The 19687-nt window shown below is 42.9% G+C and overlaps 1 protein-coding gene across 3 annotated transcripts in view; it reads left to right on the forward strand.

The window, feature by feature from the left end:
- Positions 1-1081: 1081 nt before the first annotated feature.
- Positions 1082-19687, forward strand: part of ampd2b (adenosine monophosphate deaminase 2b) — a gene marked incomplete at its 5' end in the record, with an annotated part of 30760 nt that continues 12154 nt past the window's right edge. The window contains 12 exons of one of the 3 annotated variants that reach the window (XM_080763514.1): positions 6907-7000; positions 7208-7323; positions 13381-13505; positions 14211-14344; positions 14494-14562; positions 14693-14789; positions 15101-15287; positions 16030-16171; positions 16522-16611; positions 16888-17017; positions 17606-17800; positions 17965-18096. In XM_080763514.1, coding sequence (XP_080619640.1) covers positions 13476-13505; positions 14211-14344; positions 14494-14562; positions 14693-14789; positions 15101-15287; positions 16030-16171; positions 16522-16611; positions 16888-17017; positions 17606-17800; positions 17965-18096 — 1206 coding nt within the window. Of the gene's footprint in view, positions 1191-6906; positions 7001-7102; positions 7324-13380; positions 13506-14210; positions 14345-14493; positions 14563-14692; positions 14790-15100; positions 15288-16029; positions 16172-16521; positions 16612-16887; positions 17018-17605; positions 17801-17964; positions 18097-19687 lie in introns of those variants that run through there. The other 2 variants (XM_080763513.1, XM_080763512.1) reach the window with 2 other exon arrangements.

Below are 19687 nucleotides of genomic sequence, written 5' to 3' on the forward strand. Positions count from 1 at the left end.
AAGTTTGGGAACCACTGCTTTAAACACTTTAGCACTTTATGAACATGAACAAAATAGATGGGTCCCCCCTGGAACTCCCTCAGGTACCCCTGGGGGTCCCCGGACCCCACTTTGGGAACCACTGGGCTAGAGAGTTTGTGATGCTGTAATCTCTCAAAAACAGATTCAAGCGGGTGGTGGTGGCTCCCCCCAGAGTTAGTGTCGAAGTGTCCTGAGCAAGACACTGAACCCCTAATTGCTCCTGATGAGCATGTTGGTGCCTTGCATGGTTTCCTCTGTCCTCTGTGTATGAATGTGTGTGTGAATGGGTGAATTTAATGCACAATCTATGTAAAGCGCCTTGGATATAACGGCGCTATATAAATGCACCATTTACCATTTTTCCATTTACCAGGCGCAAAAGAGGGCGCTGTTTTTCCTTTTTTCCGATGGGTTCCCAGATTGGTGATGATGCTATGATGTGCTTGGTTGAGTGTCTGTGCCATAGACTGTACAGTGTACACTGTACAGTAAGTACCAAAAGCGTGCATGGTAGGGGAGGGGGACCCCTCCAGGTCTCTGTCAGCACTGCAGCAGCTCAGGCATGGAATTGGAAGCCTATTTAGGGGGCGGAGCCTCCTAACACTGCAGCGTGCCGTGAAAGCTAGCACAGCGATGCTCTGCAGGTTAGACCCACGCTGGACCAATTACCGCGTTGGAAATCACACACACACACACACACACACACACACACACACACGCATGCGGCATGCATACAAACACACACATATTATGCACCCCTCACTGCAGTTAAAGCCCCTCTAGCTAGCCAGCCAGCATCTGTGCATCTCTCCTCCTGCCTCTTCTATTCCTCGCTCTCCTCCTGCCCTCCTCCCTCTGTCTCCCTGTCCTCTCCATCTTCTCAGCATTCTCTCACTCCTTATTTCACTCTGTCCTTTTCTCCAACTCCCCCTCCTCTGTCCTCTCCCTCTCCTCTCCCTAACACTATCCGACTCCGTCTCCTGCTGCAGCTCTCACTCACTCACATCATAGCTTTCCTTTCCGTTCCTGTTCGTGCCCCGCTGAACCACAGACTGGGATCATGTCCTCCAACCTGACTCCCGGGACGCCGGGGATGGCAGCTGGGGCCAAACCCAAGACCCAGTCACCCTTCAGGAAGAGGGGCAGCCTGCAGTACACGGCCAGTCCAAGTAAGTGAGGCTGGAGATTGAGAATGGTGTGTCACATTTTTTTGTCCTAAAATAGCAGATCTACAAGATTTCTTTTTTTAAGCGCTTAATACTTACTGTACTGTGCCATATGCGCATCACTAAATTATTCTACTGTAGCCTAATTATATTGTGTTATTCATGCATATTCAGAAATTTCTATAAAAACAATGTGGTACAAACAGTTGGAAAATAATCATGGACCCAAGTGTGAATGTACTTTTGCCTCTGAATAGTTTCGGGGAAATCCTAACCTGTTGATTTTGAGGAGGTGTGGCATGCTCTGCGATAGGATTGCAGCACTTGCATGGTACCTTGTGTACCCTGCAGCTTGTCAATACACATACTTTATTTGGTATTCCACTGACTTCATCCATCATCACCATTTATGCATAAAATTACATGTTATCATTCTGGTGCTACCACTATTTTCCAAACATTAAAAAAGATATTGCAAAAATAGCTACAAGCTCACAATGCGTTGCTTCACAAGCTTGTAGATCTGTTATTTAAGGAAATGTCACTGATTTTTTTTTATCACATGCCCAAAGTGTGGACCTCAGGGTTAGTGGTTCAAATGAATTTATTGCGGAAAATTTACAAAGAATGAATTTTGTTGAGACCAAACATGTTGATCCGTCTCCACTCCAGAGAGAAATATGTCAGTACCTTATGACTACGTGAGTGATTGACCGAGCCTTTATTTCCTTCCTGAATGAGAGGATTAGCCTCAGTGTGCAGACCCTGATGATGACAGCATGCACACCAAATGCCCCTTTATCACTACTACAAAGAGCAGGGTTCTTTTGAAGGTAGACTGTCACTATGGTGAAACACAATCAAACGCCGCTCTCTGCTACAATTCATGAGGCGTTTCTCTCTCATCTCATTCGTAACACATGCGTCGCTCAGAGAAAAAGAGGCCTATAGCATGTTGAATGTTGATGCTATTCATATTCTGGTCACTATGTGACACAGAGAACTTTATGAGCATTTAAAATGAAATTAAAACTATTTCATAGTCTCTGTCTGGAGTCTTCCATATGCAGCAAGCGAGTCTATTTCTGCCAGTCTTCTATTCTAGTCATGTTCGTGGCAGAGCAGAATCGTTTTTGTCTTATGATTATGAAACGAGGGAAGTTGCTGAGGCTGCAGCCCTGTCCTGTCCAATCGTCAATGTGTAAATGAGGAATATAGTTCACAGTACTGTATACAGTCGTAGGCTGACAAAATCTTTAAACTATGCTTGTCATATTAGAATGATGTAAACCTTATACAAACTTACAATAAATAAATAAGTTATCATTATCAATCACTCAAACTAGCAGGTCATACATATTTATCTACAGTGCTATGACATGATACTATACATTATGAGAGTAGTATAGTACTGCCGAAAGAGAGAGTCCCTGGTTGGCTTGGAATGATGCAAAATTCTCATTCTTTTCTAAATTTTTATCCCACGATTTTGCAACTCATTTTTTTTCACCCAGTGTCAATTATCTAATGTAATCCTGGGTGCTACACTTCCTCTGCCAACCTTGGGGGGCAGCGGACTGACCTCACGCTTCCTTCTATGCATGAGGAGTCCAAGCTGCTTCTTTTCACCTGATGGGGAGTTTCCCACGTAGCTCGTGGAAGGAACACATTATTCCAACCAGTTCCTTCCCCCTACATCAGGCGCCCCATGTTCTGCCTTTCAGTGATTACACTGCTGTCACTGCTCACAGCTGACAGTAACTATTACAGTGATTGAAAGGGATGCTCCACAGAGACAGATTTGAAGGGTGGCTGAGTGGCATGGTTCCAGCTAATCTTAGCTATCATCTCTGACAGATTTGTCCCACCCACCCCCCAGACTCGTACATAGTGTACTGTACAATAAACTCATTACTTTCTAGCAAACTAAATATAGACTAAATTTATTGTGGTAGATGGACAATTAGTTTAATTACCAGTGTCATGGATGGCTTGAAACCCTCAACGAAACTGATTGTGTCCCTGTCCTTGTTACTGTTGGAGACATTCATTATATGCTTACGAATTACTGATCTTCTCACACTTCCATTTCATTAGTCCATTTAATTAATGTCCAAATTGGTTAGTAGCTTGGCACTGCTAGGTTCCATTAGACTGTTTTAAATAAGAGCCTGATGCCTCTATTACTCCATTTCACACTATAATGATCTGTCTGCACTCTTTCAGTTGATTAGAGTGTGTGCATGCGACGAAAGCCTGTTGTATGACCTGACGCTTGCCGCTGTGCCTCGCATGCTCTGTTCTTTTCAACCTATATTAATAAATAAAAACAAATATCTTACTCAAGGCTGCACTGTTACAGTATATCAGTACTGTAGCTTTCAACATTGTAAGTGGCTTGACTCCTTCCTTCACAACTTTTTTCTTGAAATCAGGTTGTCTTTATCCAAGGCACTTTACATACATTACATTCACCCATTCCCACACACATTTATACACCGATGGCAGAAGAAACCATGCAAGGCACCGACCTGCTTATCTTGGGCAATTAGGGGTTCAGCGTCTTGCTCAAGGACACTTCGACACTAACTCTGGGGGAGCCTGGGATCTAACTGGGAACCTTCCGCCTCCCAAGAGGCCACTGAGTCACATTCTCTTTGAGTTCGGAGAGAATGAGGACACAGCTTCTCTCTCTCCTGCCCTTTGTGTCCATCCATGTGCCATTATTATGTGCAGATGTCTAGTGCATTGGTGAATCACTGCTTCTTGCTGTGACAATTGCAGTTCTGCCATTAACGCAACACCCACTCACCACTTGGCTGAGAGTGTGGCTCATGGTGTTTTTTTTTCACGTGTTTGAACACCTGTAGAATAAATGCCACGCTCTGTCTCTCTATGTTTATGATGGCTGTCTATGTATAAATATTCTAGTACAATTTTGTAGGTGACACCAAATCAATAACGAAGCAATGACGAATAACAGTCTAAGTCCATAATTTATTCTGACCCCTCCCCGAAAAGGCCTAGCTGTCCTGACCCCTTATCCATAATTTATACATTATGGATAATTAGTGTTATATTTCATTATAATGCATTGTAATGGTGCCAAATTTGACTCTTTGGAAATCCCTGTGTTCCGTGTTTAGATCCTCAGGGCTTTTTTTTTAATAAAATATGGGCGTAAAGTGTGTGATCCCATTTCCAGTAAGGTGATATGAACAAGGTATCAATGGCTGTTTCAAAAGACCCTTTGTACTTTGGCCATATAGGGTTCACACCTTGTTTGGTCATATCCTATTATCTTTCTTATCATCATGACATGCATACACATGTCGGCATGTTTGACATGACCACATTGTAATGATGTAACATCTTTCCAATTGATTATCTTTTGAGACCTTTCTGTCCAGTGGAATGCATCCAATAAGAATAAAAAGTACTGTAGCAGTGTAATTTCTACTTAATTTCTAAAAAGATACAGGTATCAAATCACTGCTCAAAGTTTCCCAATTAAAAGGATCCAGTCTATAAACCTTAACCTGCTACTATCCTACTATACTTTACAAAGGGCCAGAATTTGATTTTGTGCCATGAATCATGTTATGGAATCGTTTTTTGACAGTAGGTCATGCACTTTTGTTCTTTTGTTCTTTTGTTTTTGTCGATCATTCATTTGTAATGAATGATTGACGGAGCGTTAGGATTCCCACCAAGCCATTTGCAAACAGCCATGCCTGGCTAAATTGCTGATAACCCCTAGTCATTACTCCCACCTGTGACCTGTAATTGTATCTATCTCTTTCGCAGTCTCCCCCTCCATTACTCATGTGGGGCTAAAGGCTGGCTACTTAGTATAAATGTAATGTACTGTGGACTTCTACCCCCATGGGTGGGGATAGAGGTCTTACTCATAGTTTAATGGAGAGATACACAGTACATACAGGGACCCACCCTGTGTCTTTAGTACACTATTGCATCTCCCATGCTGCTGTACGTGTAGCCCACTGCACACACAGTCTGCACAGTCATTATTTAAAATCACACCACAGCTACCAGAGGACAGACGAAGGCTGGTTCTCACTAGTGGCTTGTCCCACACAAAGAAAAGGCACAGAGGTAACGATGCACATTGTTTTAAAGGCTTTCATGCCTGTCCATAAATTCAATCACGTGACTTGTGGTTGAAGTGTTGTTGAATTTTGTTGTGCTAGGGAGACAGCATTGCTTTGTTCTTTTGTAATTGTCCTTGTCCTTTTTAATTGCTGCTATTGGGCCTTTGGTTATGGCATGAAATGAGTTTGTTATTTTATTACTCATCAGTACCATACTGTAGTTTGGTTGATTTGAGTCTGTATGTGACACAGTCTTTTGACCATGAGAGGGAGCCTCTTATAAGTACATTCATTCATGGTAGATTGGACTGACAAATACAGAAACATTGTTTGGTGACTTTGGTCTACTGTTTTCTGGATCATAACAATTTGATTGCCGGTCCCAATGGGTTTTGTGTCTACTGTATGTCATATGAGTTCATTTGCTTTTGAATCGGTTGCTTGTTTTAAATTTGTTTACCTCTAGTGCCCCAGGGTTTTCTTGAGTGCTGTTGAAACCGGACTGTTCCATTCAGTTCCACAGAAGAAATCGGACTTTAATTTGTTTAATACATATGTAATACCGGCATACATACATGTTTGTAGATATCAAGGGAAATAACATTGTATGACAAGGCTTTAAAACATGTTATGAGATTATCATTATGGAAATGATCATGGAAATTCAGGCATCAGCTTATTCAACATGATTCTGTAATGACAAGAATCTAAGGAGACAAGTCTGATTTAGTCCCCTCTCACCCTCTTGACCAGGCACGTGTTGGAGATTCTCTCTGGGTCTCAATTGAATCACCAGAGAGCATTCTGAGCCAATCCAGTCCCGTACAAGCTCTCTGGCAGCAGTCATCTGAACATGTGATCACGAGGAAAATGTGTTGGACACCAACAAATTAATTATTATATTACGTACAGTTGAGTAGACATTCAACCAGGGAACTTTGACAATTGCGCAGCAAATAGAATCTACAATTTCTTCTTGAATGCATACAAGTGCATGTGATGGCATTGATGAGGATGCACTGCATCAAAAACCATGTTGAGGCCAAAATAACCATTGTTCACTTCGTTTTTCCCATTATGCGTACACACAAAGACTAGTGTCTTTACAGCATGGGAAAGCATATTCCAGCTGAGATCATGCACCAATAACGGGGACAACTTGCTAACCATTTAATTTCATTCATGTGAGAGATGATGGCAGGGGAGGTCTCATGTAGCGGACAATCCTCTCCCTCAGACCTCCCAGCAGGAGAAGACATGCACAGGCACACACAGAGCTCCCTTTAGCATGGGAAGGAGTATGAGAAACAGAGGCGAGGGGATTCATGAAAAAATAATAAAAAACTGACACTAATTTATTGTGTGAAAATATTGCTCGAAAAATAGCTTTCATTACTTGGAAATCATTCCTTTGTGTCATGCACCACTGTCGTTTGACAAAGTTTTAAGTAGGCTTGCGGATGATTCACCACTGCAAGTGACATGGCCCCCACCCCCACCCCTCTGCCCCTTGTGGTACATTCCAGATAGATGTCAGAGGCATTTAAATGAGGAGGATCAGCTGCAGTGTGCAGCCCAGCCAGAGCAGTGAGACAGCTGGCCTGAACCAGGAGGCAGTCACACAGAGTTTGGTGGGGTGGGAGGGATTGTCATTCACTGAGATGTGAGGTTGAATGCATGGATCTACTGGACCATCACTGTGTATGTATAACAGAAACAGCTTAAGGGCACAGTGGACATACAGAGTGTGTGGATGTGTGCATTTGCTGCTTTGTCTGTGCTGTCATTTGACTTGAGTGTTGTTGTTGTTATGTGGTGTTTCTATCCTTCCCTTGTTTTCCTTGCTCTCCACTCTTCCCCCTCCTTACCTCCCTCCCACCATCATCCCATCTGGAAAGGACAGCAGAGCAGACGCCATCCTGTGCAGTGTTTCTGTTCTGCCACCACGTTCCATCCCTGTGGACATGTCAGGCTCTCTCTTCCAGCCCCTCTAGCTGCAGGGAAAGGCAGCTTTGAGGAGAGAGGTATGCATGCTCCACTATACCTACATCCCATTGGGAGAAAAAACAAAAAATATACTTCACCTCCCCCCATGTCGCCTTCCCTTTAACAGCCCACCCCCCCTCTATCGCTCTCCCTGTCCCTCTTTGTCCCTGGGCTTTCACTGCTTTGTGCTGATGTCCAAGGGGAAATGCTGTGTTTGTTGTGGTGACAAGAAATGAGTGACTAGCTCTCTCCTCAGTCTGGGATGGGTGATATAGGTGCAACTGTGTGCACAGAGTTAGAGTGCAAATGGATGAATCATGTATTGGCCTACAACTGTGCAACATCAGTATTTGTGGAATCTGAGAGGGAGTAATATCCCGGCAGGACAGGAAGAATTATTTTAATGATTGCTGATTGTTTCTTATTCTTCACGGATGACATAAGAACACAAGGAAGGAATATAGGGAACACAGTGACAGGAACGATGTTTTTTCATTTGTAAAGAAGATGTGCATGTTGCACCCTAGTCTGGTGACTGCGCAAGAGTGCTTAGAAAGCACTGTGGTGCTTTTGCTATATCTTCTGTGATGTCAGCTGTTTGATGCAGACAGAGCCCATGTGGGATGATGCCAGAGGTGTAAGCATCTATTGGAGTGACAGTGAGGTTGAATTTAGCCTCGGTCCAAGGCTTACTCATCTGCGAAGAGAAATTGAATTGGGTTGAATTGAGGCTGCGTTCCGAATGCTGTGTATATTTTCCCCCAACAGTCCCACATGCGTTTGTCTTCTGACATCATAGTCAGCAGCAACTATGGCATGGAAGTGAGATTTTACTGTGGTGTACTAACTCCTCTACTCTACTGTACTCTATGAACATGAACCCTGTCTCATGAAACATGGAATATAAACATCCAGACAATTAGATCAGTATCAGTAGTCGATCTCTTTGTTTGGTGCTAAAGGGCAGTATGCTATTCCCGTCTGTGTACACTTTCAACATGCAATAATTAATATGTATTTATTTACCTACCTGCGCTGTTATACCAGCTGCTACAGTCTATTGTGTACATTGTATATTTCACATTGTACATAGTTCCTAGCATCTATTTTTGTTTATCTTTATATTTTGAGTAATATTTAACAGTATATACAGTATTACAGTTGCTTCCATGTCCTCCATGTATGTGCAAACATCCCTGGTAATATTCTGATTCTGGTCATTGTTGTGGGAGCCTGTCCAGGTGTTCTGTCCAAGGACAGACAAGCTTTGCTTCTCTGGCAACGTACCCACTTGGAAGCGAAATGGATTTCAGAAGTATGTGGAGTATGTGGTGATTGTTCCAATTTTCCATTCCCCAGTCCTCCCTCTGTGATGTGGATGAATCTCCTCTATAAATGGATGTAGCAATTAGCGTTCAAGTTTGAGACAGAGTCTTAGAAGCGTTAACACTAATGTTTACATATGTTTTAGTAAAAAACAATAATAAAACAGATTTTTGTTAAAATGTTAAAGCTCTATATTCCGATCATTGCTATATCGATTATTTGTTCAGTAACAGCGTCCTCCATCTCTCCAGCTCTTTAGTGAACAGAAATACATAATTTTATTATGTTGGTTAAAATTTGGTGTAAACTAAATGTGTAGAATTTGTAGAGTGAGTGCCAGTTTTACCACCGCTGTCACATTGTGACAGCCCAGTTATGATCAGAGTTTTACAGTCAAACGTGCCGATGAAAATAACAGTGATATAGTGACATCACACTATCCTCCCCTAACCCCTCCACCATTATCATACAACAACAGCTGTGGGTGCAGCTTCAGTTCAGGTGGATCACTTCCCATCATCGCAAACCAGGCATACAACTGTTTAGTAGCCATAAACGTCAGGACGTCTAATTGCCTATTAAGTAATGGATGCCACGGGCATCAAGACGTCTCTCCCCTTTTTTTTGTCATCCATATTTTGAAAATTCCTCTAATCTGGTGTACAGGTGATGACATGCACATTACATGCATAATAGAATTACAAATTCTTTCTTTCTTTATAATGGGAGAATTGGCACTCAGAGCCTAAACTGGTGACCACCAGGTGGCGCTGAACCGGTGGGGTTGTCCACTAACAAATACTGTACACCTTTTTGAAAAAAAAATCCTCCTTATATTATAATAATAATGCCTGATGATGATGTTTTAGGATGGGAAAAAAAATCATGGCACTGCATCTTTAAAGTGTGCGTAACAGTAAGTTGATTAATGTACATTGCAGAATAATCTCCTGCAGTGAATCAATGAATATGAGTCCACAGGAAGTCTCTTGGCATTTGACCTCTTGCAACCCTTTTTTTTTTTATATAATATTTGTTTTATTTGGAAAAAGCAGTACAGTATAGACAGCATTTCTATGTAAACATAGGACACAAGTGCAATTCCCAAGACTTTTTTTTCACCCCTCTTCCATCCCTCCCCCCTCATCCCCCCTCCAAGTGGCTCCATCTCCAATGTCTCTGTATAATCCTCTTTCTCTTTCTTCAGATGGGCTACATATGACATCAAGTCCACACTTAAACAGGGGCTTGCAACCCTTTCTTAGCACTTGTTTTGATATCCCTCCGGTGATCACAAACGCCACACTATCCACTCCTCTGCAGAGAAAGACCAGAGGGTGAACTCACTACTCTGTGTTGCTGCTGAAATATGCATGGCTTGGAGGTCACTTGGCAAGATGATACCGTCTGACCTCCTTTTGACACCGAGTGACAGTCAGTACAGTGTTGAGTTTGTTTGTGAAACTGTCACATTATGCGTCAGGTTTCGGTTTTCGCTTGATAAGAGTGAAGAGATTTGAAATCCCCAGAGGAAGTTATGCTTAATTTATACTTGGACGATGGTATTGAGCAACAAAAATAGCTGATCTACAATCTCACAGAGGGATGCAACACACTGTGAGCTTGCACAGTATCAGTGTGCAATGTTACATTCGACCGACTCAGTCGAGCCGCCCAGTTCTTGTGGTGAATTATAGCATTATATACTGTATGTGGCAAAGGAGGTTGAAAATAGACATGCACATCTAAAACCTATTAGGCTGGGTGCCGGATCAAAAACAGTAATAAGTTCAAGAATAAAAAGAGTCTTCCAACCAATTTCTGAAATTGGTGTGAAACTTATAGCATTATAACTCCATTCTACTCTTCTCATCACAACAGTAACTTAAGCCAACTGTCTTACATACATACTGTACGTGTATGAATGAATTGAATGCATGAATACATTTTGTTAGTGCCGTGTTTTCAGTCCACGGGAGGAGTGATTATATAACTGTAGATGCAGCTGATCCAAATATAGCAGCCATTAGGGGATTAGCTTCAGGCCCAGTGGGCTTTGATTTGCTTTGCTTGGCTCGTCTTGGCCCAGCTTGGATGTCTTTGCAGCTGGTTGCTTCCTGCCCTCCTCACCACTGTCCACTCCTATGGAGACACATTGATATGATTGGACCTGGACAGTCATATCTTTACACAGTACCAATATGTCTGCTCCTATGCAGTACACATCTGGAGTGTTTAGTTAACACTGGATTTTTACTGTGTCTCATGGAAAATATCATCTTGTTTGAGAATGTTGAGGCATTTGTGTTTTACTAGATTACCTTTACTTGCTAGCACGTTTTAGTTGGGTGCCTAATTGGTTGGCCTAATTAAAAAAAGATTGTATTAATTTTAGCAGTCTGAAGATTCACTTTCTATTTGTTCATGATTTCCTTTTGACTCCCAGCACACTCTATCATCACAGCTCAAATCAAACTCTAGGATCAGAACAGGCTCATCTTTCTTCATTTCAGTGCATTATCCACGTTGGTTTGGCTTCAGGGTATGTAATAACGTTACAGAATCGCTAGCATGCTGAACATGAAAGGCCAAACAAAGATTGAGATTTACCTGATAGGCTACTAGAATTTGTGCACATTTTACCTCCGTTTTCTGAAATGGTGATGTGTGTGTGTGGCAGTGGTTCTAAAATGTTTTAGCTCGAGACCCAAAGAGAGACATTTGATGAATCACTGGGACCCAAACTAGAAAAATGGGCGATCTACAAGCTCACAACGCGTTATATCAATTTTTTAAACTCAATTCTGAAATTCTTGTGAAAAAATGTATGAAGAGTTGATTTCTTTATTTTATTTTATTTGTATTATTTTTTGAGGGGGGGATATGTATTCACAACCGATAAAAATGTGTCCCGAACCATTGTTTGGGAAACCGTGTGTCATGGTCCAACTACTGATTAGTTACACCATTACCTCTCTTCTACTTCATATAGCAACTATCTGAAGTGTCTCGTTTGTGTTGTCCTAATCAGGTTCGCTATCGAGTCCTAATTAGTCCTCTCCGCTCACCTTTGCTCTCGCCACAGAGGAGATGCAGAAGCCCTCTGTTGCGTAAAGCTCTTAATTAAGCAAAACATAATTTGCATCAGGCACATTAGAGCTGTTACACAACAAACTGTTTTGTTGTCATTTCACAGGTACCACATGCTGTCTCTCTCTTTGTGCATATGTGTGTGTGTGTGTGTGTGTGTGTGTGTGTGTGTGTGTGTGTGTGTGCGTGCGTGCGTGCGAACGTAGCGCGTGTGTTCGTGTGTGTAGTTATGTGAGCATGTGTGTATGATAGATGAACACTGGTGGGCAGCAGGCCCTTAGACATTCTAGCACAAAGGAGATTAAATATTCAGAAGGGCAGGAGGATGAATATTTCAGAGGCAGGCGCGTAGTTTCAAGGCAAAGATTAATATCGCTGCACATGGACAGCTAAATATACTCCTGGGAGGAACAGAGGGGTGAAGACATTATATGTCTCTGTCTCTGTTGTAGTTGGCTGAGCAGCGACTGACCTCCCTGTTTTTGTATTACTTTTAACATACTTTCCTTTTCCTTTGTATGCACTAGCACTCACAGTCCTTGGATAGAGCCTCCTTAGGATGGTTTTTAATTTTACATTACATTTTCTGGTTCATCATAGTACAGAGAGATAGAAAAGAGAGCATAACATGCTGCATTAGCTCATGAACTGAATTTGAGTGCAAGATGTTATGTCATGTCATGTTATGTTATGTCATGTTGTTATGTTATGTCATGTGATGTTATGTTATGTCACTTTTGCTCAATAACAGCCAGGTTGAGCTACTGCACATGTCCAAATGTCCAGCCCAGCCCAGGATACTGCAACTGCGTAGGCTCTGCGATAATGGTTTGAGCTACCAGGGAGCCCAGAAGTCTGAGTCCTAAAAAAAATACCATACTGTTTTTCTCCCGTTTGCATGAGAACGGGGATTGTATCTTGTAAACTTGAGTCTTGCATTGGCAACAATGGAGGGTATTGCCCGGTGTATGTGCTAATGGTCGCTCCACCTGAATGGTCCATTGTGTCTTGAGGCACAAACTGCTGCTGAGCTCAGACCTCCAGAACTGCGTACAAGCCTACTGACTGAGAGAAGAACAAGCTGAGACCGGACCATCGCACTGAGGAGGGAATAACAACAAGCATCTGTGTTGGCCGCTTTGGAAGGGGGATAGTATTGGCAGATTGAGGAATCGTGGAGAAAAACAATTCAGTAATTAAATCATAGATGATTGAGCTATTTCGGCTGAGTAATATTCCTATCTAGACTTGTGATTCCGCCAGTGATTCAGTTCGACTGACTTATACATGGTTGCATGCCAGACGTCACCCGAAAATAGCAATTAGGCTATTTTCAGTGCACAACACTGGCACACAACTAAGTATAAATCACACATTTCTATTGTTTGTTGAGGTTGATAAGCTCATTTACAGTCAAGGGGGGGAAGAATGAGCTGATCTGATTAGCTCTGCACACCATCTCATACAAATACCAAACTATAAAGTATTACTCAATTCTGTTGGTTTAAGAGATAGCGAGAGTCCGACGTGACAAGCAAAACTGCATACTGAAGCCCTGTGCCATTTTTCATTGTCCATAATAGCTCAAATAGAGCCATCATCAGTGGAAAAACCTATACAACAGATTATTCTCTCCTAATTTTTTACTTTCTTTCCTTTTCCCAATTTTCAATCTTTAGTTGATCTCCGTGGTGCCCGCCACCTGCTCACTTCCCAGCATTCCTTGCCTGGCATCCCAGTAGCCCTAAAACAATCCATTGACCTGCGCACATCTATGGACGGGAAGTACAAAGAGATTGCCGAGGTGAGTGCTTGTCTGTAGTGTGGGTGATGGCTGATTTAAGCATCATGCCTGGCCCAGAGTCCGTTAGTTTGACTGACAGTCACACCTGGCCTAGTCAAACTAATTAAACTCGGAGCTACATGTGACTATACACCTGGGGCGGCAGTGGCTCAGCTGGCCGGTAGAACAGCTGGATGGAAACCGTGAGGTTACCAGTAGGATCCCGGGTTCCCTCAGAGATAGTGTCGAAGTGTCCTTGAGCAAAATGCTGAACCCCAAATTGCTCCCGATGTGCAGGTTGCATGATTTCCTCCACCATTGGGTGAATGTAATGCACAATCTATGTGAAGCACCTTGGATAAAGGTGCTATATAAATGCAACATTTACCATTTATGCACACAGGATAAATCGCCCATCACTCACCCAACAGTGTCATAGATGGTTCAATAAAGCTGAAGATAACATTCTGGGTCAGTGTTAGGGTCATTTAGGTGGCAGCATATTAAGTGGAGAGACACCTAAATGAAACAGACTGGGGCTCTGTTTCATTTAGGTGTCTCCACTTAAAAGTTGGCTTCAGGACATACCAAAATGTCTGCTGTGAATAAGGTCTATTGTGCTCAACTGCCAAGTGAAAAAAGATATTTTTCTCCCTCAAACCCAGTCGGTAAATATTGACAGACATGTTGAATGTGCTGCATTTGGAATTGTGTTTGTGTGCGAAGGAGCTGTTTTCACGCAGCCTTGCCGAGGGTGAAATGCTGCGCACTGCCCCCTATGAGTTCCCAGAGGACAGCCCCATCGAACAGCTGGAGGAGAAACGGCACCGTCTGGAGAGACAGATAAGCCAGGACATCAAGTAAGTGAGAACGGATAGGACACAAGGGAATTAGGGGAACTACGTAATATGTCAGCCTTTGCGACACAGTTTGAACTCTGCATTCTCAAGGATTGATCTTAAAACAAATGTTGGCGACCCCGAAGTGAACTCTTCCCCTCCGCCCGCAGGTTTGAGCCTGATATCCTTATACGAGCCAAACAGGAGTTTATGAAAACCGACAGCGATACAGACCTAGAGTAAGTAAAGACCTACCCTTTCGTCTTACGTGACAATGCACTCGTTTTTTATGTCTTCTATATCTAAAGAACTACCAGCTTGGGAAGGAATACTTTGTTTGTATCTAAATGATATGCTCTATCTTATCAGATATATGAAAGTGGAGAGCCAATACCCTGACCTGCGGGAGAGAGAGCCAGAGGGGGAGTACCAGCGAGTTAGCATCTCTGGGGAGGAAAAATGTGGGGTAAGTCATCCTGGCAGTCGCCTTTCTCAGTTCAGTTTATATTGTGCAGTGTAGAAAGACTTTCGCACACCTAAGAAGTTTAAAAGCAGGTGCGCGGGCTAAATCAAGTAGACAATCTCAACAATAAAAGATAAGCCTGCCTGCACACTGTCAGGAATGAAGTTCAATTATGAAGCAATGTTTCCGTTCCGTCTAGTAGACCTTCCTCAGGCATCAACTAGCCTTCTAGAAACTAGACTAGACTAATTGTCTGCGTAAAAAATAATAATCACATGTCCTGTCAACTTTCCAATCTTTCTCTCTTTCAAAAGGTTCCCTTCATAGACCTGCTGGATGCTGCCAAGTGTGTGGTGAAGGCCCTCTTCATAAGGGAGAAATATATCGGTGTGTCACTACAGAACTTCTGCAGGACCACCGCCCGTTGCCTTCAGGAGCTCAGCGAGAGACCTGCAGACATGGGTCTCTATGACGAGGAGCTCAAAGAATCAAAGAATGCCAGTATGTGCACGCACGCACGCACGCACGCACGCACGCACACACACACACACACACACACACACACACACACACACACACACACACACACACACACACACACACACACACACACAGTGTCTGTCTGTTTCTCCCTACTTCTAATTTGTTCCTCTGCCACCCCCTGATATCAGGATATACCACTAGGTGGCGGCAGTATGCTACTGTAGGCTGCTTCATTTCACTATGCGTTGCACTATGGCAATACACAGAGAACATGAATAGGTACCAACCGTAGTAGAAAATCTGTGTAGTGTTCAATTAACCACGTAAACCCTATATTAGTCTACATACTTACCCAGGGCTCTATACTAGGTCTGCTTGTATTTCCCTCTACACTAAATCCTTTAGCTGAAATTAGCATTACATGATAACACTTTGTGCTTGTAGATCTTACATTCTTGTCAGAATAAGGACGTTAGGCTTCATGTGGTTGTGGACACACAGATCGACAAATTATGGCCACTGGCAGGCACTTTGTGTTGCACTCTTCACCACAGCGTAGGCTTAAACAATGGGTCTGATTGCCGTGTCCAAATATTAAGACATCAGTCCACACTCATAAGAGTTCACAAGCCATCTGGTAAACAGCCATCAACAGATTGTCTCAATGTGCAGGTTGTGGTGACAATGACACTCTACAAATGATGCTCTCCCACCTCGTTCAATGCCGTCACACATGGTGTGACATTCTGTCTTTTCTCAGATGCCACCGTGCACCCACCTGTTTCCGCAACGCATCCCTATGAGAACCAAGACCCTGCCAGCATGCCACCTGACACGGGATATGGCTGCAAGATGGTGAATGGTGTGGTACATGTGTACACTGCAAAGAGCACAATGGATAAGTGAGATACAGCACTTTATCATTGATTGGTTGTTTGGTTGATTGATTGATTGATTGATTGATTGATTGATTGATTGATTGATTGATTGATTGATTGATTCATTGTATCTGTACTGTCCTGCTGCATTCAGGAGCCCACGCATAACACACCCATATCTCACAATGCAACCTGTGCTGCAACAAATACCAAATTAAACAAATTATGTTGTAATTTCATACCATTCGATGAAGGCATGATGTGCTTTACTTAATACCTCAATACACTAGGATGCTGGGAGTGTAGTGAACTCAGTTCATCTGTGATTTGTTACCAAAAAGGTGTCTTCTGCTAAAGTTTTGTGTTGGTTTCAGGAGCACGGAACTGGACATTCCTTATCCAGATTTACAGGAATACATCGCTGACACGAACGTAATGATGGCCCTCATCATCAATGGACCAGTGTGAGTTTCTACTTTTTATTTTAAGACGGACAGGAACATTACAGCAAAGTATAGATTCAATATAAACTGAGGGTATTTCACAGAAGGATATTGAAATGGGCATACAGCATGTAGATTACACATCAGCAACAGTTATTTCACTTCTTAAACCCTATATACTTTGTAGACCAGAGTTTGGTATAGAGTTCTACACAATGCATTGTGGCCTGCATAAGAATCAAAGATTAAGGAGGCTGTTTTCTATGCATGCATGATGTGGTTGCCCCGCTGCCACAGGAAATCCTTCTGCTATCGCCGACTACAGTACCTCAGCTCCAAGTTCCAGATGCACATCCTGCTGAACGAGATGAAAGAGCTGGCAGCACAGAAGAAAGTCCCACATCGAGACTTCTACAATATCCGGAAGGTGAGCTCATTAGTAATTTATACTGGATGTAATTAGAAGGATTTTCGATGTCTTGTAAGTATCGGATTTTCTTCACATTTGAATTGCATATTGTTTTACTTTTTGAAAAAAATAATTACAATTTTTTTTGAAGAAAAGAAAAAAGTCGACATTGTGTATGAACATTTGCATATTACATCATAATCCTAGCCATGTTCCTCATTCCCCCATAGTACCCTTAGTCTTTATGTTCGGTCTTAGAGATTGTCCATTTCAACCATACATTTTTTTTTGCCTATATTAACCCATTCTGACCGGGCACCCATTTTGGTGTTGGCATCATGTTATGCTTTAGCTATTGAAAAATAGCAGATCTACAAGCTCATATCGCGCCACCGAGTGGCGCGATACGAGCTTGTAGGTCTGCTATTTTTGAAAAATTCGAAGAACGACTGACATTTTTAGAATCTGATCTCAGGTCAGAATGGGTTCATCAGACCAGTGTGTGTCCAGTGGAAACCTCGTATGAATCTGATCTCAGGTCAGAATGGGTTAACATGCCCATAATAGGGATGACACTGATTGCTGTTGGTCTGGGATGGTTTCCAGGTCGACACACATATCCATGCCTCGTCCTGCATGAACCAGAAGCACCTGCTGCGTTTCATTAAACGGGCCATGAAGAAGTATCCTGCAGAGATTGTCCACGTGGAGAGAGGCAAGGGCCAGACACTCATGGAGGTGTTCGATAGCATGAACCTCACAGCCTTTGACCTGAGTGTGGACACTCTTGACATGCACGCAGTGAGTGGAACACCATGACAAATGGGTGAACATGTGTCCCATTTTTAAGCAGTAATGCCCCGCTGAAATGACAGGTAGTGATTTGATGTGACAGGGTCAACAATAAAAGAGAGAACATTGTAGTGAATCACGGCGACTATACCAATTTGTCAATGTCTTCACAGGACCGCAACACCTTTCATCGCTTTGACAAGTTCAATGCCAAATACAACCCCATTGGCGAGTCGATATTGAGAGAAATCTTCATCAAAACTGACAACCATGTCGAGGGGAAATACTTCGGTCACATTGTCAAGGTAATCACTGAATGCATATAATAACATAAACAGTCCCTTGTCACAGCCTTCAGTCAGTTAGCACAAGTTATTTATACTGTACGCACCACATAACCAATTCTATGGCCCTCATTTATCAACGTGCGTAGTGCGTACGGCAAAATATGGGTGCACGCCGAAATTACCGACATTTTCGACATTTACCATTTCCGCCAAAGCTTGAAATTGAACTTGACAAAGTTCAAAACTCACGTCTGGTCGGGAGCTGTCGTACGCTTTGTCCTCACTTGTTTTTCTTGTTTTTCTGTCGTAGAACGGCGGAGCAGCATTGTTTGACCAGCTGAGAGGCTGCCAAAGGCATCGAAACATATGTTCACTCCTAAAATGTTAATGGGCTACATGTAAAAAAAAAAAAGGAATAGACCTACAAGATGTGTCTTTGTGTAGGAGCTTTCCAACTTTACAATTAAAATCGCACTTGATTTAAGCCATTTAAACAGTGTTTTGCATGAGCGCATACATGAGAGGATTTGGGCTGTCTGTGCTGGAATATTTCCAATTTTCCATGACGTTGGAAAGTAGCCTATAGTGCAGTGCTGCAGTTGCGGAGAGTCCCAACATGCATGGGTAGCCTATATACTGTAGCCTAATCTACAGCAGGCCAATGTCTTTCTGGAGTTACGGTATGTGCAATCTCCTCCTCGTTTAATAAACCTGACGCGTCGCTCGAATGCCAAATGTACCGTGCTAGCGCAAGTGGGAACCGCATCGGAGATAGGTATAGGCTACCTAGCCAGCCCACCACCACCACTCCACCAGTGCCAGCCACATGGGCTACGGTTTTAGCTGCACATTCATATATTGACAGTTGACTGCCCAGCCACTGCAGCGACTAGCGACTGCGAGGCAATCTAAATAGACTGTCGAACGTGCATGGTCAGTTGGTCACGGTGTCACGGACAGACAGACAGGACAGGAGGAGCACCTATGCAAAACAGCAGCGTGTGTGTGTGTGTGTGTGTGTGTGTGCCTATTTGTTATTTAATTCATGGTTCACAGGTTCAGGTTTTTGTTCACTAATATATCTTGTTGTATATTAAATTAAAAATACTTTAATCATTTAATATACAACTAACAACACACAGTGACAGTGCGTGCGTGCGGGGGGGGGGGTGAGGCGGGCAGCAAGGGGGAAGCGAAGCGAGAGGAGAAACAGACCTACAGCTTTATTTAATTCATGCAGGTTTATTCATTTAAGATACAACAAGTTGCAAGTTGCGTGTGCGTGCGTCTGTGTGTGTATGAGAGAGCTGGGGCCATGGTTTCCAGGAGGTATTGCAGGTGTTCATGTCGCAAAAACGAGCGTGTGCCCGATAGATTTCAGCCGTCACATTTATTAACGTCGGAACGAAATTAAGGAAGGATCAGCTGTTTGCGATCACTTTATAAATGCTGTGGCGACGTGGGTGTACTACGAAACCCACACTCAAATTTGGGGCAGATTTGAACACTGAATTGATAAATGAGGGCCTATATTTTAGCTAAATATTCCATAACACTGGATTTGCAGTGTTCTTGCGCCCTCTGCTGACCATGGTTTCTGACTGCATTT

Source organism: Protomyctophum bolini, assembly GCF_963924005.1.
Source record: "Protomyctophum bolini genome assembly, chromosome: 5".
NCBI classification, from domain to species: domain Eukaryota; kingdom Metazoa; phylum Chordata; class Actinopteri; order Myctophiformes; family Myctophidae; genus Protomyctophum; species Protomyctophum bolini.